The 27,713-nt window shown below is 37.5% G+C and overlaps 1 protein-coding gene across 6 annotated transcripts in view; it reads left to right on the top strand.

The window, feature by feature from the left end:
- The first annotated feature begins 9,123 nt into the window (after window positions 1–9,123).
- casz1 (castor zinc finger 1) overlaps window positions 9,124–27,713 on the top strand; it is an 88,689-nt gene continuing 70,099 nt past the window's right edge. For 2 of the 6 annotated variants that reach the window (XM_051879861.1, XM_051879866.1), the window contains exon 1: window positions 9,126–9,244. In XM_051879861.1, coding sequence (XP_051735821.1) covers window positions 9,202–9,244 — 43 coding nt within the window. In that variant the 5' untranslated portion in view covers window positions 9,126–9,201. Of the gene's footprint in view, window positions 9,245–17,355; window positions 18,487–27,713 lie in introns of those variants that run through there. The other 4 variants (XM_051879859.1, XM_051879867.1, XM_051879865.1 and 1 more) reach the window with 4 other exon arrangements.

Here is a 27,713-nt window from a genome sequence, read left to right as displayed (position 1 = left end):
GGTTGGTGGTAAGAGTCAGAGTAAAGGTTAATATCGCGATTTTTATTATTTAACCATTTATAATTTTTATTGAAATATTTCAGAAATGTAATAAATTAAAATGAATAAATTCATTAATTTAATAAATTAAAATTAAACCACAAAGTGTTTTATGTATTACATAACCATGTCTTCTTCTAATTAGATTTTTAGTTGATGGACGCAAACCAAGTAAAGTATAAAATTATTCATAACAAAAAAAATGTTCAGTGCAAAAACAGGTTCATATTATGTAACACTTATAATAAAATACTTAAAAATGACTGGAAGTGCCAAGTTCAAAGCAATATACTAGTTGTACTAGTTAAAGGGTTAGTTCACCCAAAAATGAAAATAATGTCATTAATTACTCACCCTCATGTCGTTCCACACCTTCGTTCATCTTCAGAACACAAATTAGGATATTTTTGATGAAGTCTGAGAGGTTTTTGTCCCTCCATAGAGATCCAACCCAACTGCCACTCCAAGGTCCAGAAAGGTAGGAAAGACATCATTACTCCAGCGGCTTAAAGTGGCTTAAACTCAATTTTATGAAGCGATGTGAGTGCTTTATTTACAAAATAATATTATCCAAAGCATGTTCATGCAACAATGTCAGCTCTCGCGTGAACACAAAACGCATGTGCGTTGAGTTGACATACGGGTCTGAACACAACACGCATGCGTCGTGAAGTTCTCGTGAATGCGCATTGCAGATCAATATTATATATAGTAAATTGGCAAATTATGTTTTTTTGCGCAAACAAAGCACTCGCGTCGCTTCATAAAATTGAGGTTAAACCACTAGAGTCACATGGAGTACTTTAATGATGTCTTTACTACCTTTCTGGACCTTGTGGTAAGTGGTAGTGGTAGTTGCATTAGATCTCTATGCAGGGACAGAAAGCTCTCAGACTTCATCAAAAAGATCTTAATTTGTGTTCTGAAGATGAACGAAGGTCTTACGGATGTGGAACGACATGAGGGTGAGTAATTAATGACAGAATTTTCATTTTTGGGTGAACTAACCCTTTAACCAGTTGTCGCTTCAACACAAAATCACACTCGTTTCAATCAACGAAGCTGTCTATACTGGAAACTCCTGTAGCATTTTGCGCCATAGATTTAAACAGTAAAAGAAAATCCATTGATGAATTACTACCGTTGCATGGTGTATACCATCATACCCAGGCCTGCTATCAAGTTAAAGAGATGTTTTTCTGCATCTCGGCCTAATAAGCCAGATGCTTTAGTAGTCCCTCTTTGCATTCAGACCTAGGACAGTGTGCCAAGCCAGCATCATGACCCAATTCTCTCCTCATTGCAAACTGAATGGCTGGAGTATAGTTAGCTTAATTGGGTTTTGATATATTTAATTCGGCTAATCAGCCAAACTGGCTCCAACATGGGGCCTTGCATGCCTTTTCCCTTCCCGAAAAGCTCCCAGAGACCAGGCGGGTGCAGCGCAGAAGCCTCCCAGAATGGATTCCCTCTCAAACAGTGGGAAGAAAATTAAACTGCCAAATTTGTTTTTGTTGGTTCAGTCCTTCTGCAGGGAGTTGGAAGGCATTTAATTGCGCTTGCTGTGAAGAATTGGATGAGCTGTTTTTAAGACAACAAAAAGCAGGCTCCCTCTCGCTAGACCGCCAAACTGGGCTGTTTTCAGAGATCACTTGGGTCAAATGTAGTGCAAAGACAGATTGCGGAGACTATTCTCTCTTATTTAGGTAATTACAGACATTGATATATTAAACCCTCTTTTATATGGCTAAAGAGAGCATGTATCTGCTGAGTTAGCAAGTTACTTAGTCAGACTTACTTGTTTTTTTTTGGTATATCAGTCCAAACTGCAATAACAAAAAAGCCATCATCTCTATTGTATGCCATCCTCTATTTACTTTTTCTCATTTTCTCCTTGATTTTTTTGGCCTTTGAATTTTTTTCCAGTGTGTCAAAACAAGAAGAGGCTACATGGAAACGGCAGCCCTGTGTAAATATTTATGATGTAACATCTCCATGTGAATAGACTTTCCCTCTAGCCCATCCATCAAATCCGCCACCTCCTCAAATCGCCCACTCGACCCCCCCAACACCCGGCCGCCACTTAGGCCGCAGGAAGCCAAGACAGGAGCATCGCGTTCCCCTCGCGCTCAAAGTAATTGTTTTTCTTTTGAACCGGGGCCTCCGGGCCACCACATCTTTTGAGAATGTGGTCTCTTGCCTTTCATAAGCCTTGAATCTTCAAAGCCTATTGGGCTTTTTGTCTCAGTGGTACGTCCACTGGCCCCCAAAATGGTGCGACAGGGAAATGTGATGTAGGTCAAATTACAGCAGTTGCGCTTATAAAAAGCGAAATTTCTTAGCATGTCGACGAAAGGCCTTGGTTACCTCTCATGCTAGATAGCTCAGTCCAAAGTTAACACATGCCAAATGCAAAATAGGCAAAAAGTGACTTATCGTCAGGCTGGTAGCTTGCTTTAATCGAACTATTATATTAAGACTATTATAAATTTTAATTTATTTATTATTTGTAATTAATTATTGAATAGTTATCAAATAATTATTCGCCAGTAAATTTTCTTGATTCATCCACCATGGCCAGTTAACAAAATTGTTTATACAAAAAAGTAAAGATAAATAAAATTGTTTTGTTTTTTTAACTTCGCAATGCATTCTGGGTCTCTGCAAAGGCTACATGCAATGCTGCTTTAGATTTTGGTAAATATGAGGTACATTATGAGCCAGCATAATTAAAGGAATACTCCACCCAAAAATGAAAATTCTGTCATCATTTACTCACCTTCATGTTCTTCCAAACCTATGACTTTTTATCTTCAAAACAGAAGATATTTTGAATTAAAGGATGAAACCGAACAACATAATTTTCACTTTAAGTCACCTGAAACAGCCTTCATGCCGAGAGCACATTTGCAACGTTGTATAGCTGCAGCTTGCTAGATTTTGGAACAGAGAGATCTCCTTGAGAAAAATTCCTGGAAATTTGCCTCTTCGCAAATCCTTATGTCAATCAGGGTTTTCCAGAAAAGCGTAACGAATGCAAACAGATATAGTGACAGGGAGCATCATTGTGCAGAAATTCATCTGTTGCATTTGGGCCTGGCGTAAACAGGTGTGGTTTAAGTTTGCTTCTTCCCGGATGTGGTGGATTACAGCCGTCTCCCTTTATGTAATTTCTCTGCACTGGGTGGGAAATTAGGCATTGCAGTGTCTCTCAATAGAGGAGTGCCACTCTGTGCCTTTTTTATCAGAACAGACGGTTGCTAAGATGTAATTATCACTGTCTCTCCCTGATAGACTGTGCTGAAGACTGAAAAGGTAATATGGATTATCACAATAGTTGTACAGCTCAATACTGCTATCTAACTTTATCCATTTATCTGCAATGATGGGAATCCTTTGTGTTGTGCAGCGGTGTAGCATCTATCTAAATAATAAAGGCCATTGTCTCCCTCTTGAAGAGAAGGGATTGTCTTTTTAATTTCAGCGCAGTTTTATTATTGTTAATATTCAAGCTGTGACTGCTCTGTGCAGATGAAATTGAAATATTAAACCCAAAACATGAAAGTTGAAAGCCAGAGAAAGCTTAGGGAAGTGTAATATATAGCCATTTTTGTAATTACTTTTAACCAACAGGTCTCAAGATGATTTCTAGTGGATCTGTGAAGTCAAGTGCACACATGCAAATACTTCGCTTCTAATTTTTTACCAGTATATATCTATTGTTTTATCATTTATAACTTAACCAACTTCTTTTTGCGATAGGCTTTGATTTAATAGTGTTCTTGTTCTGCTTTTGAAATAATGTGGATATTGTGATATGTGTTAGGAAAAGGATGTAGCTATTGAGTGTTAGCGAGAGCTCCTCTTTAATCTTTATCTGTCTTGTGTGTGTGTGTGTCTGCATTTGTGTAACACAAGGACAGCGGGCGCTTTGAAGAACTCATATAGAATAGACAACACTCGTTTTCACCTCTTTCTCACATATTTGGAGTGCCTCTTCTCTCCTGGCAGATCTATTCAAGCTTTCAATACCTTTTTCTCCTTCTCCGTCCCTGCTCCTTTCTCAGCGAGCAGGAGGGTTTTACTTTACCCCTTTGTCATCCTAATTGATTGCATTAACCTTTTGAGTATTGAATTTCCCCTGCATCACACAGAGCACAATGTGGAATATTATCATAATCTCTCCTAGTAATGGACACAGGGCAATCAACGATGCTTTAGGAAAAGTACATCTTTGAAAGATGGAACGGCGTATTATTTTCAATCAAACAGATACCCTGGACCGGCAGGCTTTGAGAAACTTTGACGCTCTTCTGAAGGGTTATGTCTTTTTACGTGCCCGACAGTTGACACTTTGAACCGCGCAGTCTTTAAAACTCGAGCCTGCTCGGCTCAACTAAACCATTTTTCCTTAAGATCCCTCTTATCTTGATGATAATGATATATGTCAGCACATATGAGGAGGAAATTTAATATTTAATTTAACATTATAGTAGAGCATAGTTGGGCGTTATATTGCAATTACATCATGGAGATGGCTTTTTATTAATAAAGGGTTTTATATAAATGCATATACACATAGCCTTTTGGCTAACTCATTTGAATGTTGATTAATGTCCATTTCCCTTTTTAAATAAATAAATATACGCACCAATATATATATATATATATATGTATATATATATATATGTATATATATATATATATATATATATATGTATGTATATATATATATATATATATATATATATATGTATGTATATATATATGTATGTATATATATATATGTATATATATATATATATATATATATATATATATATATATATATGTATATATATATATATATATATATGTATATATATATATATATATTTCATTGATGCATATATCAATCATTGGTGCGTTATTATAATGAGGAGCTTCCTATGTTGAAAAAGAGACAGTGGATGTCTATTGATATGAAAATTTGTGTTTGTGTTGGTGTGGGTGTACGGCCCGGCCACCCGCTCACCTGAAAAGACTCCTGTAGTGTTTTTCTCTTAGTGCTGGTTTGAAGTCTTAGGGGTCAGGAGATACTGGCTTTAAAGGCAAGATTAGCCTTCTGTTTACTTTGCAATTGCTGGGCCACATCGTTTAATCCCTTTACCCTCTTTACATTTGCCTGTCAGCATTTAGAGGGATGTTTATTAAGTTCATTTTCTTGTAGATTGTCTCAACAAGGCACTCAAACACGTACATCGTCGCATTAGCGTCACACCCCAAGGAATATTTGAAAGATTTTTCAGTCAAAAATAAAAATTCTTTCATCATTTACTCATCTTTATGTTTTTTTCTTTTCTTTCCATTCACACGGTTCACAATGCTGCTTTCCATACAATGAAAGAGGATGGTGACCAAGTCCTGTCAAGCTCCAAAAATGACAAAAAAAGCACCATAAATGTATCAAAAAAGTCTTTCAAATGACTCATTTGTTTTTTTTAAAGTCCTCTGATGTCATACTTTATCACGTCCTGATTTTACAAAGTCAGACGTCAACATATTTTGTTGATCCAGGAACAACATTCCTGTCTGAAAATGTAGTCCTAATGATATCCCTACTGCTAAACCTAACCCTACCCATAAGTTATCCCTAAAATCATAGGGAAATGATAGGTGAATAACACTGGCTACATTTACATGCAACCAAATAATCCGTTAGTAATCGGATTGACGGCTCAATCGGACTGAAAAGCCTTCGTGTAAACACCTTAATCGATCCGACTGAACTCGATCCGAATACAGTTTCGATTGGATTTGGAAGGGGTGATTTATTCCTTTTCTAATCCGATCGAGAGGCCACATATATTTACAGTATGATAAAGCTATAAAGACTGTAAACATCCCTGCACAAAACAAGTCACACTTGTAAAACATATACATACGATGAGCATACTTGATCAGATTAAAAACCGAAACTGGAAAGGACTGCGCACGTGCAATGATGTAGAAAAGGCGTAATTACATATGACAACAAGTTGTAGCTGTTGTTAAAAAAGAAAAAAAAAAAAATGTCATAAATGACTGTTGTGTTATTCTAAAATTCTCTTACCACACATTGTCTGTGAAGTGGAGTAAAACTACCTCCCATCAGTCCTCACTTCTAACTCTCATCCACAGAAACTTTATTTTGGATGCGGGAACGGGTGTTTTTACTGATGAGCAGCACGGCACAACGGTTCATGTGTTCGTCATCTCCTAAACAGGACCTGAAATGGATAAATATTAAGTCTGCTCTTTAAAACAATAGAATAGTATGTGCAAACAGCAGGAATCTCTGTATATTCATGCAATGTGCGCATAACAAAAACTAAATTCTGTTTTGAAGCTTGTGACATATAAACGTGCACATCAACCCGGTCACTTTATTTAGCGTTCATGTAAACACTACTTTCGGATTCATCAATCGGAATGAATTAATTCTGATTGAAGCAAAAGTTGCGCATGTAAACATAGCCACTGATGTAGAAGCACCTAACCCTGGTTGTAAGACTAAACTTGACATAAACTGTAAACTTGTCTCTCAAATCTGATTGGTTGATTGGAATGTTGTTCCAGTATCAACAAATATGTCAATCTTGGAACATTTTGTACTTGGTGAAATCAGGTTTTGCTCATACTTTATGTGTTACGTCATTTTATGTCTCGCTTTGTGAGAAAAACAGACTAAAATGTAATTTGTTATTCACTGAAAATCTTCCCCTCTGCCATAGTTCTCAATTCTCATTTATGTAATTTGAATATACACATATTTAAATTTTGGCATATTGTGATCAGTTGGGAATCACATTAGATCCAATGATGTTTAGCATCATTAATTTTAAACCTAATGTTCCATGACATGATATATTTGGATATATAAGTGAAGTAATAGATGATTAAATGTTAGATGACTTAAATGTTTGTATTTTCCTCACACTGTGGTGCTTTTATGTCGTTTTTGACCTTGACAACCCCTGTCCACCAGTGACTTTAATTACATATGAAATCATAAATTATATTTATGGTAAAAACAGCATGAACATTCTGCTAAAACATCATACAGGTTTTGAATGACATGAGTGTGAGTAAATGGTGATTTTTTTTTTAATCAGAATACAGATCTCTTTACTCAAACCGCATATATATATATATTTTTATATTTGATCCCAGAAAAATTTTATATTTACATTATGATAAAGCTATAAAGACTGTAAACATCCCTGAACAAAACATGTCATACTTGTAAAACGAACGCATATGACGAGGAACGGTATCTGTTCACTATAATGGCAGGCTAATGCTTTTGATTAAAATGGATAAAAGTCAATGCTTTGTCATGCCCCCTCATTAAAAGAATACTGACATAAAAACATCCTTTCAACAAAAACACAGCTTCTATTTGTGATGGGGCATGGTTTGTTGAATTTCAGCATCCCAACAAAAGGCCACGTCTGTGTGTGGAGCAGCTCTACTCACAGCCACCTGGCTTCTCTCTCACTCTCTTTTGTATTTCAGGATTTATTCAACAAAACCCTGAAAACTGGAGCGCTGCAAAAAGCTAAACTGACTTTTCAGGTTTTAATGGGAGAGTAAACAGCGGTACAAAGCATAAAATTAATTGATTGTTTAGCAACAAGGAGTCTGTGTTATCACGTTTCCCTGGTAACATGAAATTATTGTCTGGTTGCTTAGATGAATTGAAGCAAAACAGCCTTTAATTCATACCAACTCTATTATATTTTTTTTCAGGCAGGAGAGAAAAAAAAAATCAATTGAAAGGGACTCTTATGAGCAGCCAGAGCAGACTTATGATCAATAATTATTGCAAACAGGGATACAGTGTCTTGATTTGATTGCTTGGGGTTTGACGTTCAAAAACACAGAATGCTCATATTTATAGAAAAAACGCTCAGATGATGAACAGCGTTGCCGATATCTCAATTTTAGGTCGCGGGGGCCATTTCACGTTAGTTACATGCAACATAAACTCCAAAACAAAATGGAGGTTTTGGGTGAACGATTGGTCAAGGTCAATTAATAAGACAAAAACATCCCGCTGTGACTCATCTCACTCCTGGGTCCACCGTCGCTGATGTCCGTTTAATGAACGTCATACAGTAGTTTCACACAAATGTTCAATATATGGCCATTTCACCAAGCAAGGTCAACCAGTCGATGAGTGTTATTTTTATACTCTGACAGTGAAAAATCCAGTCTGGGTGTCAATTGCCCATTCAATAGATCTGCTTCCTTTTCTGTAAGCAACCAAACCAAAACATACTGCTCATACTATTCATTGTGTTCCCTGTGGGCTGGTCTGTCAAATTGCACACAAACCCTTACATTTGTGCTGGTTTTTAAAGAGGAACAAGCTGCGGGACAAAAAAAAAAAAAAAAAAACATGAAACATTGAGAAGTTTTGAAGGGTCTGGGAGTGAGTACATTAGAGGAACCTATTCATTACTCCAGCCTGTGCTGGCTGACAGGCCCCTTCTACATTAATATCAATTATCGTCTGATAAATTGCGCAAAGCGGTCGGCACCGCTCCGGTTTTCGTATACATTTTAACCGCGTTGTCAAACGTACTAGTGTTGTATGTTCCTAACCCATCCTCAGATTTGAAGTTTTAGCTGAGAGCTGCCATTTTCAACATTTTTTTCAGCAACTGACACACAGTGTCGTATTTCCTGGCTTTGCCCAAACCAGCTGTCAGCTATTGCGGGCTTAAACTCTTCACTTGTGTCTCAGGTTCTCTCGGGTCAAAACTAACAGCATGCTAGGCGAGTATACGTATACGCATATTTCTCACACTTGCTAAATTCAGGCGTATTCCACATGCAGACGGTTGTTTGATTAGCTCCACCCAAACATTTTATGACCTTATAACTTTGTTTAAACAAAACGGCCTGTTCATCTCTCTTCCTGTCTTTTTTTTTTTTTCTCTTCTCCCCCCATCTCTCTTTTCCTCTGTTATCCTCTCTCTGGGTAGTATTCAAAGACAGATATAGCAACAATCCTTATTGATCTAATCTGTTTACTGCATGCTATTTTCAACAGTTCCATCGAAAACTCCCTCCCTCTGCAAGCCCCACCGCCACCCACCGCTCTACCCCCGTTTGCCTGACCTACATGGCGGTCACATGGCCTGGTTCCCTGGCCTGGCATTTTATGGAAAATCAGCGGGTGAGATAAAGCCGCAAGGTTTTAAGTGTTATCCTCTCTATCCTCTCAAGAAGGCTGGTGTTGAAAGAGGCACCACTGTCACAAGTCAGGCCAATTTTGGGCCGCCCATGAAAGCTTTACTTCCACTATTGACCTCCAGTAGAGTTCGACTGGATTTGACTGGATAACTCACACCAAAATGAAAATTCTGTCATTATTTACTCACCCTCATGTGTTTCCAAACCAGTTTGAGGTTTTTTTTTTTTTTTTTTTCAAAAGTTGTTTTTAATAAACACCTTTTTCCATGCATTGTAAAAAAAAAAAAAAAAAAAAAAACCCTAGTGTTTCAAGAGTTTTAAGTTTTTAATATTTACATTTTTTAACATGTCTCTTATGCTCACCAAGGTTGCAGTTATTTAATCAAAAATACAATAGAAACAGTAATATTGTGATATATTATTACAGTTTAAAATAACTGTTCAAAGCATTCATCATTACTCTGGTCTTCAGTGTCACATGATCTGTCAGAAATCATTCTGATATGCTGATTTGGTTCTCAAGAAACATTTCTTATTTGTATCAATGTTGAAAACAGTGCTTAATATTTTTTGGAAACTCTGGTACATTTTTTTCTTTTTAATATAATGCATCCTTGATGAATAAAAGCATTAATTTCTTTAAAAAAAAAAAAAAAAAAATATATATATATATATATATATATATATAGTAGTGTATATTAGATGGTTTCAGAAGACTTGGAATATATTTATTTACACTACCAGTCAAAAGTTTGGAAACATTACTATTTTTAATGTTTTTGAACAAAGTCTCTTATGCTCATTAAGGCTGCATTAATTTAATAATAAATACAGAAAAAACAATAATATTGTGAAATTATGTAATATTGTGGTTTTCTATTTTAATATACTTTAAAATATAATTTATTTCTGTGATCAAAGCTGAATTTTCAGCATCATTACTCCAGTCTTCAGTGTCACATAATATGATGATTTATTATCAATGTTGGAAACAGTTGTGCTGCTTAATATTATTTTATAACCTGTGATACTTTTTCAGGATTCTTTGATGAATAAAAAGTTAAAAAATATTAGCATTTATTTAAAATAGAAATCTTTTGTAACAATATACACTACCGTTTAAAAGTTTGGGGTCAGTAATTATTTTTCTTTAAAAAAATGTTTTTTGTTTTTTTTTTGAAAGAAATTAATACTTTTATTCAGCACGGATGTGTTAAATTGATAAAAAGTGATAGCAAAGATTTATATTGTTAGAAAAGATTTATATTTTGAATAAATGCTGTTCTTTTTAACCTTTTATTCATCAATGAATCCTGAAAAAAGTTTCACAGGTTCCAAAAAAAATATTAAGCAGCACAACTGTTTCCAACATTGATGATAACTGAGCCTCAAATCAGCATATTAGAATGATTTCTGAAGGATCATGTGACACTGAAGACTAGAGTAATGATGCTGATGCATCACAGAAATAAATAATATTTTAAAGTATATTAAAATAGAAAACCATCATTTTAAATTGTAATAATATTTCACAATATTATTGTTTTTTCTGTATTTATTATGAAATAAATGCAGCCTTAATGAGCATAAGAGACTTCGTTCAAAAACATTAAAAATAGTAATGTTTCCAAACTTTTGACCGGTAGTGTAAATTCTGATGGTGCTGCTTGTTTTGCGTTTTTTGTCTGTTCCACGGATAAAGAAAGTAATGTGGGTTTGGAATGACAGTAACTTTTTAACTTTTGAGGGGGTGAACTGTACCTTTAAAACCCATTCAGACTGCATGTTGTTAGTCTATAATGATTTCTGTCTAGTATAGGTGACCAAGCGTTGGATGTTGTCAGTGCCAAGCCAATGGCTAAAGTCCAGGCTAGAGTGGAGCAGCCAGTGCTGAGGGCTTGCTTTCATGCAGTGACCGAGTCCCCTTCACACTGTCGTCTGCCTGTAAATTTTCTGCTGCCCTTGCTGTTCAGCCAATTACACCAAAAGAGCTTTAGTGATTTTTTTCGCCCCCCTCTTGTCGGCATTTATATATTTATTTATTTTACAGACAAATGCAAAGCATCTCTGAAGGTTAAAAAAATGCTGAATTTCACTGTGCCTATAATATAAACTTTTTTCAGCTCCTTAGCTCACAGTAGGACTGATCAATAGATGTCAGCTGTGCTTGCTACTTTCAACAAGCATTTGTGTTACATAAATCAACTCTACCACGCTTTTATTTTCAAATTTAGATTTATCCAACTTGTTGGGTTTCTTCAAAGCAGCAAATAAGTAATTCTATTACAAGCTAACCTATGCCATACAATGAAATAAAACTGTTGAATAAAACACTAACACGCTGACAAAGTGTACGGAAGAAGATGAATAAGTTTAGCAGAACATTTGTGCCTGTCCATGCAGCTTCTTTTTAAATATTGAAGGTTAGAGATTGGTAATGCATGTTCGTGGTCAAAGTGAAGGCTTGGGTTGCTTGGTTTTGGTCGACTTAAACAATATTAACATTGTGTAAGTTGAGAAAAGTAGTATAATCTAGTAGTATAGTCTGCCTGGTAGAGTGACAGGCTTCTTGTCTAGTTCAGATCTATCTGTCCAGCAGATGATGATCATTTTTGTTCTTCTTTTTTCACACAGTTGCTCATAAGAGGCCTCTCATCTGAGGGAGGGTAATGTTTAACTTCTTAAAAAGCCTTTTCTTTATGTGAACTGCCATGTTGGCACTGTTCCTTAAATAGAGAATTAAAGGCTCATTTCCTCCTGAACACGTCTATTTGTAGATTGTTCTTTCTAGTGCTTCAATGATGTCGATACTGAACTGCCTTTTTAGTGAACTGCATTTTAACCTCTTCTGTTTGGAGCACAAACACATGGCCACACCGTACACCATTACAGCAAAACATACCATTTCTTATCTATCTATCTATCTATCTATCTATCTATCTATCTATCTATAATTTTATGTATATTTATATATTTTACATGAGTTTGGTGGTAAATGAGGAAACCGACTACAGCCGACAGATCACCACAGACATCAAAATAAGATCCACAAATGATTTATTAAAGTGGAATAAAGAAAATTAAATAAAGGAGCCATAGCTTCAGGGTCAAAAGGCCAAAGGCAACAAACAAAATAACTTACAAATAAAACATAAATAAATGTCCTAACAAAAGAAACAAAAATACAATCAACATCCCTAACTCCCTAAAATAAACAAATCGCAAACAAAGTCAAAATAAATGGCAGGACACCCCTACACTCCTAAAGCATAAACAGAAACTTAGTTAAATCACTTAACAAAAACAGGAACAGTTTACAAAAAACAAGTGGTTCGGGATCTGCCGATGGGAGAAGGAATCCGGAGCTCCTCACGCCGGAATGAGCTCGCCATCTTCCGAGAGCACCGCCCTTTTAAAACGGAGCAACCGCAGGCTCAGCCAATGACGTTTTCTCTGCAGCAACCAATCCCTGCACGGACATTCAAAAAAAAACTCCACACACAAAAAAACACAGATGCCGAATATCGTAAAACAAATATAGAGATATTTTTATATGCATACATGCTAAGTGCATAAATGTAAACATATATATTTTAGTAACTACAAATTATAAAATCAAAAATATAATACATATAGATTTTAAAATATAGTTGCATAAATATATATATTTGCCATTTACTTCATATATTTAGCATATACACTGTAAACAAGTTGCTGCGTTAAATTTTTAAGTACATTCAACTTGAATGTTTAAGTCATTTTAACTTAAATTACATAAAACTGACTTAAAAATGAGTTGAATCTTGTATAACTTATAAAAAAAAGTTTGCTTAAACAGAAAAAATTGCTTAACTTATTTCGATGAGTTGAAGCAATGTAAAAATATATGTTATGTTAAAAACTTATTTTTTTTTTTACAGTGTATTTGAAATATATTTTGGTCAGATTTTTTTTTCTTGTATGGGTTCTTAATATGTTCCTCATCTTCTTGCTTTGTAGTCTTTAATCAAAATTTTGGTCTGCCTCTGAAACAACTTTCTTTTTTCTGTAAAGTACGCAGAGAAAAGGAAAGAGCTTCATTTGGAAAGGTAAACAAGAAAATTACCCAGTGGGTTTGTAGTTGGCTTCCTTAAAGATTTATGCTACATTTTAAATTAAAATTTTTCCTTGTCTCCATATTAGAAAAAGAAAGAGTTGTAAAGTTAGGTCAGTGTTGAATTTTTAATAATTACAGAGGAAGTAGCCAGGCAAACAGCGGGGGAATAATAGAGAATAAACAGCGAGAAAAGTGCAGCTAGCTGCTTTTCTAACTAGCTGAGAGCGGCGCTCGGGGTATTAGCACAGGTTGCAGTTAGTCGTTCCAGGACTAACTCAGGTCTGGACTGGGTGCTGGGAGCTCCACACCATCTGCATTTTGCTGTTAACGCGCCTTCACATCCGTGGGAGGATTAGTGGAAAATCCCCAGGTTTTTTCAACCAGTTGACAAATATCAGATTTGTCTCTAAAAATTAGCTCCATCCATATCTCCCACCATATGACACACAAAAAAGATTAGCTTTAATACCCAGCCAGCTTGAGTGTGGAAAAAAAGCAGATTAAAGTTTCAGTTTAGTAATATTTACCGAGCCTCTTCTATCGGATCCCAGCTCGGCATCAGGCAGAGTCTTCCAGAAGCCGCACTCCCCCACACCCGCTCTCTCTCTCTCTCTCAGACGGCAAGATGTTTGTCTAGCAACAATTAATGCCAATATTTATCTAATTCATCATCGCCCAATCCAGTGCCTGAAGGTTGTCTTTTTAGGATATGGCTTTTAAACAAACACAGGGAGCAGTTAAAGAGCGTTAAGTGAATAAAGACAGCAGGTGTCCTTTCATACAGAGCTTTGTAGTCCTCCCAGGCTGCTGTGCTGTTGTTTTAGCCGCCCATTGGCGTGGAGTAGGGGGTGGCTGGGAAACGGGCCTAGTAGGTGACCCGAGACCCCTCTACTGTCCCATTGTGAGCACTTTTGTGGAAAGGTAGCAGCAGCGTTTGATGTCACTTTAAAAGAGTAAGCCCTTTCGTATTATGAAACCCATTCATCCGCAAGTTCGATGCAAATTTACTGTTTATAAATTTGTGTTATGATATACCGAGCTTTCAGTGGGTAAACATAATTTAAAAGGCACATTTCACATCACCTAGAAAAACAGCCTTTATCACGTATTCCAGCAAAAAGAATTATCGCAGGGAAACAAATTGATGCCCAATGAGGCAAGTTGCAAGGATATTGGTTGCGCACGCACGACTGAACCCCCACAGCTGTCATCGTTAGCAGGTACGGAGGATTTTAGCGTATTCTGCAAGCATTTGCTCAGTCAATATGTTTCTCTTTGCCATTTAATTATCGTACTCGTGATCATGGCGTCTAGGGGGGGAGAACAGGGCTCGGATCCACCTGCACACAGGATACTGGCTCGCTGCTCTCTTCCTGGACCACCTCCATACCCAGAGGTTGACTCCTCAATGCAGGAGCCCATAAATGAAATTAAGGTGTCAATTAGTCAATTATGGCGTAATAACTCGGAGGGCAGACGTTTAGAAGCAGAGCGTACCTCAGCTAAGTTCATTTCCTCTGGTCCAGGAGTCCTCCGTCCTGGCCGTACGTCACTCTTCCACCCAGAGCCGCTGAATAAGGCCTCTGCTCGGTTAATTTTATTTTCCGTCGGGTATCTTTTTTGGATCGACAATTTCCTCTGCTGGTTTTATTTCGAGTCGCATTTATTTATTTATATTTACGTTCCTGCCCCCCTCCAATGCAGGGATGTACTTTTTTCTTCCCCAATTTGGCTTTAGAGACTTTTATAATTTAGTAATTAAAATCTTTGATAGGCTTTTGAAATTGCATCTAATTGAATTTAATGGGGAGATGAATTTCAATTTTATTTGATTACCGGGACCCCTGGCATAGGTATTTATGGAAAAAAACTCTACAAAAATATGCTGTGTGGGCTAAGATGGCATAATAAAATTAGAGGTAATCAGATTTCTCTGTCGTGAATTTCGCTCTAATTTCACTATAATTTTCCATTAGATAGCTAGTTTACAAATATTTGCTCATCTGCGATGGGAGAAGCTATCTGTCTAAAATGATTATGGTCAGGGCCTTCAGAAATGTGGCCCTTTCTCTCATTCCCTTTTAAAACCAGATTGCGAGAGAGCGAAATTAGGAAGATTACATTATGACTGTCTGCATCCGGGAGAGATACTGAAATGTAATGATGGGAGGCAGGGGATGAAAGCTGCGTCAAGACAAATGTTTGTACTTTTAAGTAATGTTTTTTAAGTGAACTGGACATTTCAGCCTACCACCAGATAGATGTGCACCTTTTTTTTTTTTTTTTTTGCTCCTTAGATCACAGGAACATGTTTAACCTTTATTTCCAGGCACATTTTCATTTGTTTGCAAAACGACGATAGGCTAATTTAATAAAGATATTTTCATTATAAAGATCACCGCCACAAGTCGGCCAATTAGTTTATGATAAGTAACTTCTGACCGCTCCTTTTGGAGATACGCTCACATTTTGGTATGCAATACATTCACCCCCAGAAAAATAAATATATAATGCTATCCAAATAGACGTGAGGGGGAATAATATCCAACATCACAGGCTTCGCTAGAACAATACAAGGGCAAATGCTTTCTCAGGCCTTCTTTTCAAGCCACTGCAGCAGACTCCAGATTTGTCATATTCAATTTCCTGTCAATTTCACAATTGAGATTTGAGAGGGGAAAAAAGCTCTATTTTAAACCTCTGTGGGAAAGCTTCTTTTTCAGGCCAGAGAGATGATGATGATGATGATGGCGGTGGTGATGATGCTCCCTCTTTTTTATTTTGTTTTCTTTTTTTGTGACGCCCTCCACCTCACAGTTGTCCACTCGGTCTGTGCCGTCCCACTGGCTGAGACAGCGAGAGGGTTCAAACACAATCTAACTCCCAGCAAAGGTCAGTTTTCTCACTCCGCATGGCCCCGGGCCCTAGGCACAAAAGCCCCTCAATTCACATCTTTCAACTGGGCGCTGGCTTTTGTCCCGGCGGAGCGAGGTGCTTGGAGCGGGCGGCCATCAGACCAGCCCCTCCTGGAGTGCGCGGTCAGGGGCAGCTAAACGTCTGGCCCCTGCATCCCTTTGACGGATGCAGCCCTGCCATGTCACAGTCCCCCCTCCCCGTTCACCCCCATGCCCTGAGCATACCATCATAATGGGCCACATCAAATGCCATTCAGCTCCTCTCCGAGAAACAGAAATGGCAGCGAAAAGAAAAATGATCTGCGACCACTGGCCGTTGCCTACCGTACAAAGCGTTCCGCTCGATCGGTGCGCGTCTTGTTACGGTGTCAGTCAGCGCTTTGAAAGCGCTCGACACGTGTTGCTGTACTAATTCAAAAATGTCCCGTGCATAAAGGTGGCATTATGCTGTTTTGTTGCAAAACTTTTGTGAAGTTGGCAGAGGCCGATAGGCGTGGTGCATCTGCTGATATTTTGATGTTTAGGGTTTTCTCTGGAATGTCTTGAAGATATTTGATGACTGACTGGCTCTTCCCTTCTGGATTAATGAGTTTAAGGTGGGAACATTTTGCCATTGTTGCTTTATGACTCATCCGTGTAATCACTAAATCAACCAAAACCTGTTTTATGCTCACAAATGAGATGTAGCAGTTAGCAAACAGGAACTTGGGATTGACTCATTTCTCACAGTTATGAGACAGTACTCAGAATATGCATTTCCCCTTTTCATTGGTCCTATTTATGAGTGCTTTCAAGAAATTAAGCTCATTTTGTTTTGGCCAAAACTTGGTGCTTCCTGCCTGGTGTTTACTCATATCATTTGCGGTTCAAGTTGCAAATGGAAATATTTCCAAAGTTGACCGTGTTTAGATAGAAAATATGCTGAAAAAATGCTGTCCGGGTGCGCTTTTGCATGCCACAGCGGAAGAAACTGCCAGGCAAATAAGGGCTTTGTCTTATAAAGTATTCATTGTCACCTGGTAACGGCTGCCGTTTATCATTTCACCTGAAATTACAATGAAAACTGATACCTTATCAGGGGGACAAGCACATAGAGAGCAGGCAAAGATGAATGAAGAAGAGAAGGAGGGAAAAAGGGAGGGAGAAAAAGGGAACGGGGGATGGGACATGTAGGTTTTTTCCCTTCCTCGTAATATACAACCAACTGTTCCGAGGATAAGGTTACTTCACCATGTGAGCGCTGTTCAATACTGATGTCTGGTTTTTTTTTTTTTTTATGACACAACTTAAAATATGCAATAAAATGTAACTTATACCATCCTCTTCTTTTTTTATGTAACCACCCTCGTATTACATGAATTTCACTGGTATGCTTTTTTTTTTTTTTTTTTGCAATATTCCACAAACTTCCTGTTTTCAGTAAATAACACTCATAAAATGAACTGCGATAGTCAAATGTACAGTAGATCAGCGAGGGTCTTTCCCACAATGTGAGATTAACAACAACAACGACAACAAAAAAAAAAAAAAACAGAACACTTTGTTCATTTTAAAACGGCGTGCTGTTATCATCAGAATCACATGCAAAAATGTCCGACTGATATATCTAATGAGCTTGATATTTTCTCTGAGCCTTTGAGTTTTCCCTCCCTCCTCATTTTCATGGAATCGTGGAAGGCTCCTCCCCGAGAGACTTGAAAGGCTAGAAGAGCCCAAAGATGGGAAGGCCAGCCCACTAAGGGGAGGAAAAAAGTGTGCTCAGGTTCCTCCACTGCTGTAATTTCCTATCTGCCTATTCAGACATCGGCAACTGCTTGGTGTGTGTGCGTGTGTACAGGAGCAGAACCGTAGACCGAGAGAGAGAGAGAGAGAGAGAGAGAAAGAGAGAGAGAGGCAGGAGGAGCAGGCGAGGAAGGGGCCGGCTCTGTATTCTCTCACCTACCCCCCGTCAAACCACAGGAGGGAGGGGCCAAGCCAAGCTGCCAATCAACCTCACTCGTGGCAGCCGGCATTATCTCTGCTACAAACTATTGACAGATTACATGTCAAGGAGTTTAGTACATGATTGAGAGCAAAAAAGGCGTTTATTGTCAACTTCTTTTAGTTTTGCTTTTCTCACAGACCAGCTTACATCTGATGATTTTCAAACAGAGTTCAGTAATATTATGAAAGTTACATGCTTGACAGGATTTAACTTCGACTACCCTGAATATGGTAAGTGACCCTCTTCTCTAACCTCTCTGTATGTGTGTGTGTGTGAGAGAGAGTCCATAGGTGAGTGTTTTAATGTAAAATATGCTCTGAACAGGGAAGTTGATCTTGTTTTAAATGCCGTGGACTGTCGCTGTGAGTTTACTGTACCTTTATTTATAACTGTGTGACAAGCCCCGAGAAGATGGCAGTGTTTAATACGATCACTCTGTCCCTGAGTCCTGTGTTTTCTTTTCTCACTTTACTCATGCCTCTCAGGAGGGGAAGAATTTAAGTAGACTACTTTCATTTTAAACCTGGAAGTGGTCGAGTTTATTTGCTCTGTTATTTAGACACAGCATATCACTCTTACCTACAGGCGTTCAACGATGTTTGAAACTCATATATCTGTGTTTATTAAAGCCGTCCTGTTTGTCTGAGTGCAGGGGATTTTTTTGTCGATGCCGATATTATATTATGGACGCACCGATGTGGCATAAACATACATAGACATGTAAAAATATCAGTGAAGTGACTGGTGTGGCCTAGGGGTTTGTTGCCAAGGGGACTGAATAAACAAAATGCTGTAGTAACATTGTTTTGACACATGTAAGGGCACACAGAACAAATGATATCCCTCTCCTTTTTTCCTCGTTCCTCCATTTAGGGAATATTATGAAATTGATATCAGTCATACAGTCCCATCCGGTTTCCTAATTTCCTCAGCAAATAATCTGGTTTTGGGAGATTTAGATATTGTTATAAAATTAATATTAAAAACTGTTGTTCTAGCATAGTTAGTTTGTGTTGTGTGGTTTGAGTTTGTTGAATTTCTATTTCAGTTTAGTCTCATATCGTGTTCCTGGAAATTCATTTTTTTTGATAGTTTTAATTTAGGCCAGAATTATAGTTTCTTCACACACTTGTTTGTTTGGCTTTTGGTGTGTTTTACTTCATGCTGTTTAGGTAAAGTTTTAGACGTCACTTTGACACTTCTTTGATGATATATCGTGGTGTGTATCTGCCATATGTTTATTTTAAAAATAGATATTTTATCATTTAATTTAAAAAAATATATATATATCTTTTTTTTTTCTTTTTTTTTTCTTTTTTTGCCAAACTCTTTTTTTTTAGTTTTGAAATAGGACTGGATATTTAGCTAGTCAATAACCACGCTCTATTTGTTTTTTTAGCTTGGAAAATAAATACACACATACATCAGTGAATTTTAAAAAGTAGGTTTTGTCATAGCTGAAAATTCAATCGATAATTTTAGTGAGTTTTTGATGTGATATCTTCATGTCTTGTTGCCCTCAGGCAAGAAAGCTTTTTTTTTTTGACACTAATGAACAGTGTTTGTTCAAAAAGATAAATGATGAAAGATGAATTAAATTAAGTTTTTAAAGAGCATCCAGAAGTGACTTCAGTTTTAGGATGTCGTATTTATCAGAAACTTTTCACTTTTCAGAAACAGAATCAAAATTTGCTTTCTGTTTTATTCTTATTCTAAATGAAACACACCCGAGATTTTGAAATCATTGTCATTTTGCTGTGTGCTCTCTCTTCAGATGACTGGAGTTATTTTATTACTCCACAAGCTTTTTTTTTTTCTCCTCTGCGAGTGAAAACAGTTTTAGCCTCTGTCCACTTTGAGCACCTTTACCACTCATCTGCAAAATAGGATCAAATGAGGAGGAAAAATCAACCCAAGGTCTGCAGCCCTCAATAACCTTTATCACAATTTAGCAACGACCAAATCAATTTGATGTCTTAAGCAATAAAAAAGGCTGTTGCTGTCCTAATTCTGCAGCTCTTCGGATGACAGTAAATTTACATTTTTTAATTAAACTAGCTGGAATTTTTATGAGGGGGCTGGGCTATGCTAATGGGAATGTTGTGTGCCGCAGATTAACAGAGTTTTGAAGTACATTTGGAAGGGGGGACATTAAAGGGGGAGAGGATGCTAGGCATCACATTTAACCCCTTTTATGCTTATTTTTCCTGAGGGACCCCCGGCACACCCGACCGCTGAGAGAGGCAAGAGCGCTCTTTAGTGAAGGGGTGATCAGTGTTGCCATGTCAACTCATGCATATTCTTTAAATTCTAATCTATAATTGATGACACGCACAAATCACATAGAAGAAAGGTGGGCTCTTTTTTAGAAGGACATCTGAAATGTGTTTTGTGCAGAATAAGTCATTTGAAACTGACTTTTTTTTATATATATATAATTTGTAGGCTTTTTTATCATTAGTTTTAAATATGACATAAAATGTAATTATTTACATGTAGCTGTATTTATTTAAATTTTGTATTCATATATATCATATGGTATTTTTTACACAAAATGCATCAAGTTAATTTGCAAAAATTAAAATAAATGCTATAGCTTGTTATATAAATATAATTTATGATAATCAGTACAATTAAGATTTAACTACTATAGTAGATGTACTTGCATTTCATGCATGTTTGTCTTGTAAACAAAAGAAAGGCTAGCAAAGACAGAGAGAGGGCGACTGAGTCTAGCTTGAGTTTCCCGATCAGTCCCCGGCCCCCCACCATCAAACTCCATGAACTTTGTCATCCTAATACCCCAACAGTCCCCCAGCTCACAGTCGGGCAAACGATAACGGAGGCTAATACAGGAACGGATCAATCTCCAGGCATGTGAACGTAATGCTTATGAGTTCTCTCTTCCCTTCCCCTCTCCTCTCCTCCTGTGCATTCATGCAGACACCAGACCCTAATTAAAACTTCAAAACCTTTCTGTCACTTATACACAGTAATGGTCTAATTGATACTGTGCTAGAAAAGTTGTGGAATAATAGATTAATAACAAATATCCATAATATTCTTAAAATATGCTGTTTTTGTTGTACAATTATATAAATGATCATATATTAAATATATAAATTATTAGTAAATTTTAGTTATTTAAATAGGAAAATACTAGATACATTTTCCCATATTAATGTAAACAAATATATCACAGTAGTATGTCTTTGTGAATAAGCTGGAATATTATTTGAGTAATGATATTATTTCCCAGAACGTAATTTCCCTGACTGTAAGCAAATCCAGTTATAAACATAGAGTTCAGGTGAGATGTGTTGTTATTTTCAGTAAAACAAAAGTGAACTGTGCAAAGAGAGGAAAAAAAGGTATTACTTTAAAGGTATTGGTGCTTCACAGGTCTTGTGGTTTAAGTTTTGCATCTCGCAAAAAAGCCTCTCATAATGCTGCTGCAGTATCTCCTGCCATCTACCTCACCTTTTGCAACAAATGTGCCACACGATTGAGAATTTCATGATCCGTTTTCTCCCCCTCTGTGCAGACAAAACATTGAGTTTTCGTGTTTTGGCACATCTGGTTGCAAAAGTTGTGGAAAGATGGTCTTCCACCTCTATGTGTAGGGCCTCTCAGAATGGCTTCATTTCACGTTTATGATCTTCCACATGAAATTCTAATTTCATGCAAAGTGGGGGAGACAAATAATCTGCGGCAGCTGATACGGCATATAAGAGGGGAAAAGAAGAATATGAAGAAGCAATTAGCACAGTGTGGAAGACTTTAGTCTGTTTGTCTGAAAGCTTGAGCTCCAATGGCCTCGAATGAAATTTGCATGCTCCGCTTATCGGCGCTCCCTTATTATGCCGTCTGAAAGGAAGATTAAGCCGGTACAAAATGTGGCGACTAATCCTTTTAAATGTGGCAGGGGTCTTTAAGGTGTGAACAACCCTGTAGGCAGGTTTCAGGCAGGGTTGTTAGAGAGGCTACCGCGACCCGCTCTTGACGGCTGAGTGCACGCTACAGGCTTCAGCCACTCTGACGAGTTCCTTTAGTCTGGCAGGAGCGGAGAACATCGGCTGGATTGCAGTTAAGGGACCGATTGGCCCGAGCTGATGGATGGTTTGTCTGTGCGCTCGCAGTCTTTAGCTCCTTATCTCAGACCCAAACAGAGAGGTCACATGGGGTGGGGCGGACGATAAGATTAGAGCATTGCTTTTCCGGTGGTCTTATGTGAAATCTTTACGCTGTGTGCATGTAACATTAATCTCTTGAAGTTTATCATGCGGAATTAGCAAGTTCCCCCTCGTCTAATCAGTCATAAAAACATTCACTTATTTGCTGTTTTTTTTTTTTTTTTTCTCCCTGAAAGACAATTCTCCCTATGATAAGCAAGGGAAATGAACGTCTTCGCTGTTGCCTTTTTTCCTCAGAGATTGTTTGCATTAGAGAGCCACAGAGCTGATATCCTGTCCTCTCTGGTAATTGACTGCAAACAGGGGTGCTTGCGTTCGAAACCTCCCCTGCCGTGAATCCTCTGGTTGTGTGTGCTTTTGCCTGTGACATTCTATTCACTTGGGTCAGTAGCAGGCAGCAGCAGCAATAATTACAGTCTGTACATGATAAATCTGAAGCCCAGCTGTTGCGTTCTGTCACAGCCTACACACTAAACCGAGCGGAGAGGGAGAACAAGAGAGAGCAAAAGGGGGCTCAGGAGTTTGCTGTTTGACTGAATTTTTTTTTTTTTTAACTCCGTAACTTGATAGGATTACATGGTTCTTGGACCAACACCTGTTAAGAGGCTGTTAACAGAGCAGTTGGCAGTCTCATGGCTAAGCTTAGAGCTTTTTCAGACTCTTCTGTGTGTCCTCTTTTGGGGTTTCTGTCTTTACAAGAGGAGTTTTGATACTCAAGGCTGTTCTGCTCCGGCCCCAGACTTTTGTGAAGAGGAAAGGGGGGAGGCTAAGGTGTCCCTTTAGTTCATACCCTTATTCTGTATGAGAAACCGGCTTCCCACTTGTCCACATTGGATAACAGGTGTGGATTTGGGATTCTTAAATGACTTCAACTTGAATTCTAACAAGACAGAGAGCTCATAAAAATCTTCGCTTTCATTTTTATTTTATTTTTATGTTTTACTTTGTTTTTATGTCATTATATATATATATATATAGGGTGGATTCAGGGTGAGTGGGACACTTTTTGCTATTGAGATGAATTGGAAAAAGTGTCCCAATCAACCTGAATTCACCCTGTATATATAAAAATTATTTTATTTATTTTTTTTATTAGATTTTATTTCATTTATATACAGTGGCCCCAAAAAGTATTTGGACATTTTATACACACTTCAAATTGTCTTTGCCTCAGATAACAAAACATTAAACCAAATCTTGTGCATTTATGTGTGTGTATATATATATATATATATATATATATATATGTATATATATATATATATATATATATATATGTGTGTGTGTGTGTGTGTGTGTATGAATACAGTATTAATATGTGCATTAATATGTGCTTAATAATTACTAATAAACAGCCAATATTCTAGTAATATGCATGCTAATAAGCCAGTTAAAAGTTTAAAGACCCTGAAATAAAGTGTTACCATATATATATATATATATATATATATATATATATGTATACACACACACACACACACACACACACACTCTTTTCAAGCAAAATGTTTATATATTGTTCAAAATTAAGACAAGATTTTTTGGACACTTTTTATGTCCATAATTAAATTAATGATCTACACTTGTAATTACTTTGCTAGGAAACACATGAACTCGAGGGGAACTGACTTCATACACTGACTAAAAATCACCTTGAAACTAGTTTGTTAATAGTAATTGCAAAACTTTTTCTCCAAAGTTAGTTTATAGAAAAGCTCTTTGATTTAGTTTGATATGTTGTCATCCTAATGAATTTCACATTCACAAATTTCAAGTGTCAAAAAGTGTCCAAACACCATTTGTGGCTAATGTATATTTTTGGAACAGCCAACTTACGAAATGAGTCAAACTCTGTACAAGCTATGTGGCAAACAAGTCACCTGACACCGGGCTTGTGTGCTATTATTTGTGCAATTTTATGTCCTATGAATCTATTCATACACACTATGAATGAAAGGGCATGTTGGGTTGTTGAAGGCAGCCTTCATTAAATAGTGTTCCAGCATGATTTAGATATTTTCCAGCACTGCGTAGACCATGACAAATGCCATGTTACAGCTTGCACAACCAGCAGAAATAGAATGAAAATACCTGTTCAAGTCTGCCCAGACTTTTTGCAACTTTTTTTCTCTTTTATACCTTACATTATGCAATCTGTGGTGTAGATCCCTGGTATGTGCGGATTGTCTGAAAGCATAAGGCAAGGTAGGGGAGAGATAGAAAATGCTAATGGCTTGTTTATTTTGCCTGTACTCTGCTATCCTTGAATACCATATTTGGATTTTTTTAGTCTCACATACTGAGCCCAGACCCTTTCAGAGGGGTTCCAACACCTGTCCTGCCTATTGTGCCGGAATTTTCTATATTAGGCTTATAGTCAGACTCATTGGTTGGTACAAAGGGGCAACATTTGTCAAAGTTGAGGGTGAGAGAGAGAGAGAGAGAGAGAGAGAGAGAGACATTACCTTCTGTAGTGATTTGGAAGGCTTTAAAAGGGGACAAAAATAATTCCCAAAAATGTATTTTAACATTGTGTTTATAGCAATCTGCAAAAAAAATATATTTATATATATTTTATCTATAGTTTTACAACATGACTCTTTAGCTGTATTTCTGCAATTGACAGTAATCTTATCTTACAAAGGAGGAAAGAAATTTTAATAATCGTAATTCAGATGGTTTTGATAGTCTTGATAAGTAATCAGAGTATCATGATAAATAAGGGAACATTATGACTTTAAAACAGCAGAGCATTGATTGTTCTGAAGGTGTCGTGTCCATTGGACGCCCATCTGAGCTTCTCTACTGAGTGAAATAACCTGCCCGGCCCTTAATTGTTTGGAAATATTGGAGGCCCCTTTCCACCTGCGTGTGTGCTCCCCTCTCCCCTGATTCATTTCAGAGACCGTCCTCGGCTGCTGGAAAATGGCGTTAATTTTTTTATTACCTGTTTGACTCTCCAGCCTTATTACTGTAGCCCCTTAATGTTCTCCGTAACCGTGGAAACCAGATGAATAAACGTCCGCAAAAGAAAATGAGATGATTAAACAGGTCATCCTTGCAAAACAAATTCGCTTGGTCGAGCGCAATTTGTGTACCAAGTGCCTGTCTTAACAGTTTGCTAACAAGGGGATTGTTTGCAAGGGTAACGGGAAGAGAGAGAAAAAAACTATGGAATAATGATAAACTAACTCTGAACATGAAATAATCTGTTTAGAAAAAAAAAGAAAGATAAAATATTATAGTTGGGAAAAGTAAAGCAACGTAATTGTAATACCTCAGCTTAAAAGCCTGTGTGTGTGAATCTCTACAAGTTTGACTTCTTTTTGCCCGTAGAAGGAATTTGCCAATGTGTTTAATGTTCACAAACATGTACATTTGGCTCAAGCGCACACATTACAAATCCTGCAGTATTTGAATGGCTATCTCCTATTTAAGGTATAGACTATACATGCCTGGAGGTATGTGGATAATATGTGAAGACGGCGAACAAGATTCATGTCCTAACGGACCGTCTCGTACGGAACACCTCCTGACTCCGTCTTCGGACCGTTTAAGTTTTAATGTTTTCTCCTCCACCCTTCCTCTCTTCCTTTTCTCCCATAGTGGACTTGTTTTGACCTCTTTTATGCATATTTAACATGCAATATTTCATCTCACTATGATGGTTTGGTTGCTCTCATCCCTGTAAATAAGAGACTTGCCTTTGCCGATTTAGATATGTAAAGATAGGGCAGAATCCCAGGCCTGAATTAAAGCTGTGTCTGTGTTCGCATTGAGACCACTAATGACAAACGGTGGCCATGCCGTGGTGATGTTGTTTATGGAAGTACGCCACTCAAGGGTGTTGGCTGTTTACACTGAAGCGCCACTTTCCCTCATTCTTAAAAAATAAGCCCTCCCCCAATCATCTATGGCGTTTATTTGCCCCTCCCGAGTCATGGGGGTGTGGGTTGGTACTGGATTTGAGGTCTTTCGGGGCGAGAGTGTGGCACGTTTTGAGAGAGTGCTGCTGCCCCAGCACTGGGGTGTGTGTGGCAGAAACTGAAAAGCACTCGTGCATTATTGATGTTTTAATTTGTGCAAATGCCCAAGTCTTTGTTAAGTGATTATGGAGCTGTAGAGATAAGAGACAGGTACTTTGGGCAGAAACAAGAGCTGGTGCCCACTTTGTTGGCCTAGTTTTGGTGCGTTGATCAGCAAGGTTCAGTAGAAAAATGTCAACGTGTCAAAGATTAAAAAAAGGAAAAGAAAAAACAAGCCTGTTGATCTTTTGTACTTTTTTTCTCAACTACACCTCTCCCATTTATGGTACAGTTTTATAGGTCTTTTACATCCCTTATCAAAAATTATTTGATGTAAATATAATAGAACTGACCTGAAAAGCCCCATAAGCAAATATTGTGTGTGTCACGCCAGCAGCTGACCTTGGGAAAGAATGCAAAGTTATAATACCTCTCGCTAGAACAACAGACCCATAAAATAATGCTACACAAAGTGAGCTGGTTTAGGTAAATACGAGTGAAGGACTTCGCTTTTTTCAAACCGTGATTAACAGGAACATGAGATCATAAAGTTTTCCATGACGTGTCTCATTGCTGTTGTAACTGGCAGACGGTTTTTAAGCTCTATCATTGCTGTGCACAAATACAGTGAATCAACAGGAAAAGTGGAATATTTTAATTACGCTGTCATGCAAAGCACACGCACAAGCCCAAAGTCGCTTTTTCAAATTAGAATGATCACATCGTCAATAATGCCGGAGGGTGTTTGTGTTTTTTGGTTTGTTTGTTTGTGTTTTCAGAAAAGGTGTGTGTGCCTGTTAAAGAACAGAGCGGTAGAAAGGCCATAGTTGTGGTGTTGGCTTGTACACCGTTATTAAATATGTTTTAATAATTTTTTTTTTTTTTTTTTTAAAAAAGGAAGATATAATGTCTTAGATATATTCAAGCATCGCAAATATTTTAAGAGTGTATTTGCAGTACTGTTCTGCACACACACTATTGGACTTCTATCGCTTGATGTTCCCCAGTATTTCCGAATCGAGGTTTTGTCAGTTTTATCTAACTTCTGTATTCACTGACATCAAATACAGCACATTTAAAGCATGTTCCCCATGAAATGAATCAATGTGCAGTTTGCTCTCATCAGCCGCAGCATGAATGAGGCCAAGAGAAACAAGCGTATGGCTGAAAGCTCTCGCAGCTTTAACAGGGAGCCTGTCTTTTATCCTGACCCACACACTCTGACACTCTTATAGATGC

Source organism: Ctenopharyngodon idella, chromosome 22 (genome assembly GCF_019924925.1).
Source record: "Ctenopharyngodon idella isolate HZGC_01 chromosome 22, HZGC01, whole genome shotgun sequence".
In the NCBI taxonomy this organism is placed as follows: Eukaryota; Metazoa; Chordata; class Actinopteri; order Cypriniformes; family Xenocyprididae; genus Ctenopharyngodon; species Ctenopharyngodon idella.
The sequence above is the reverse complement of the archived record's forward strand: the minus strand, read 5'-3'. Positions and strand labels throughout refer to the sequence as shown.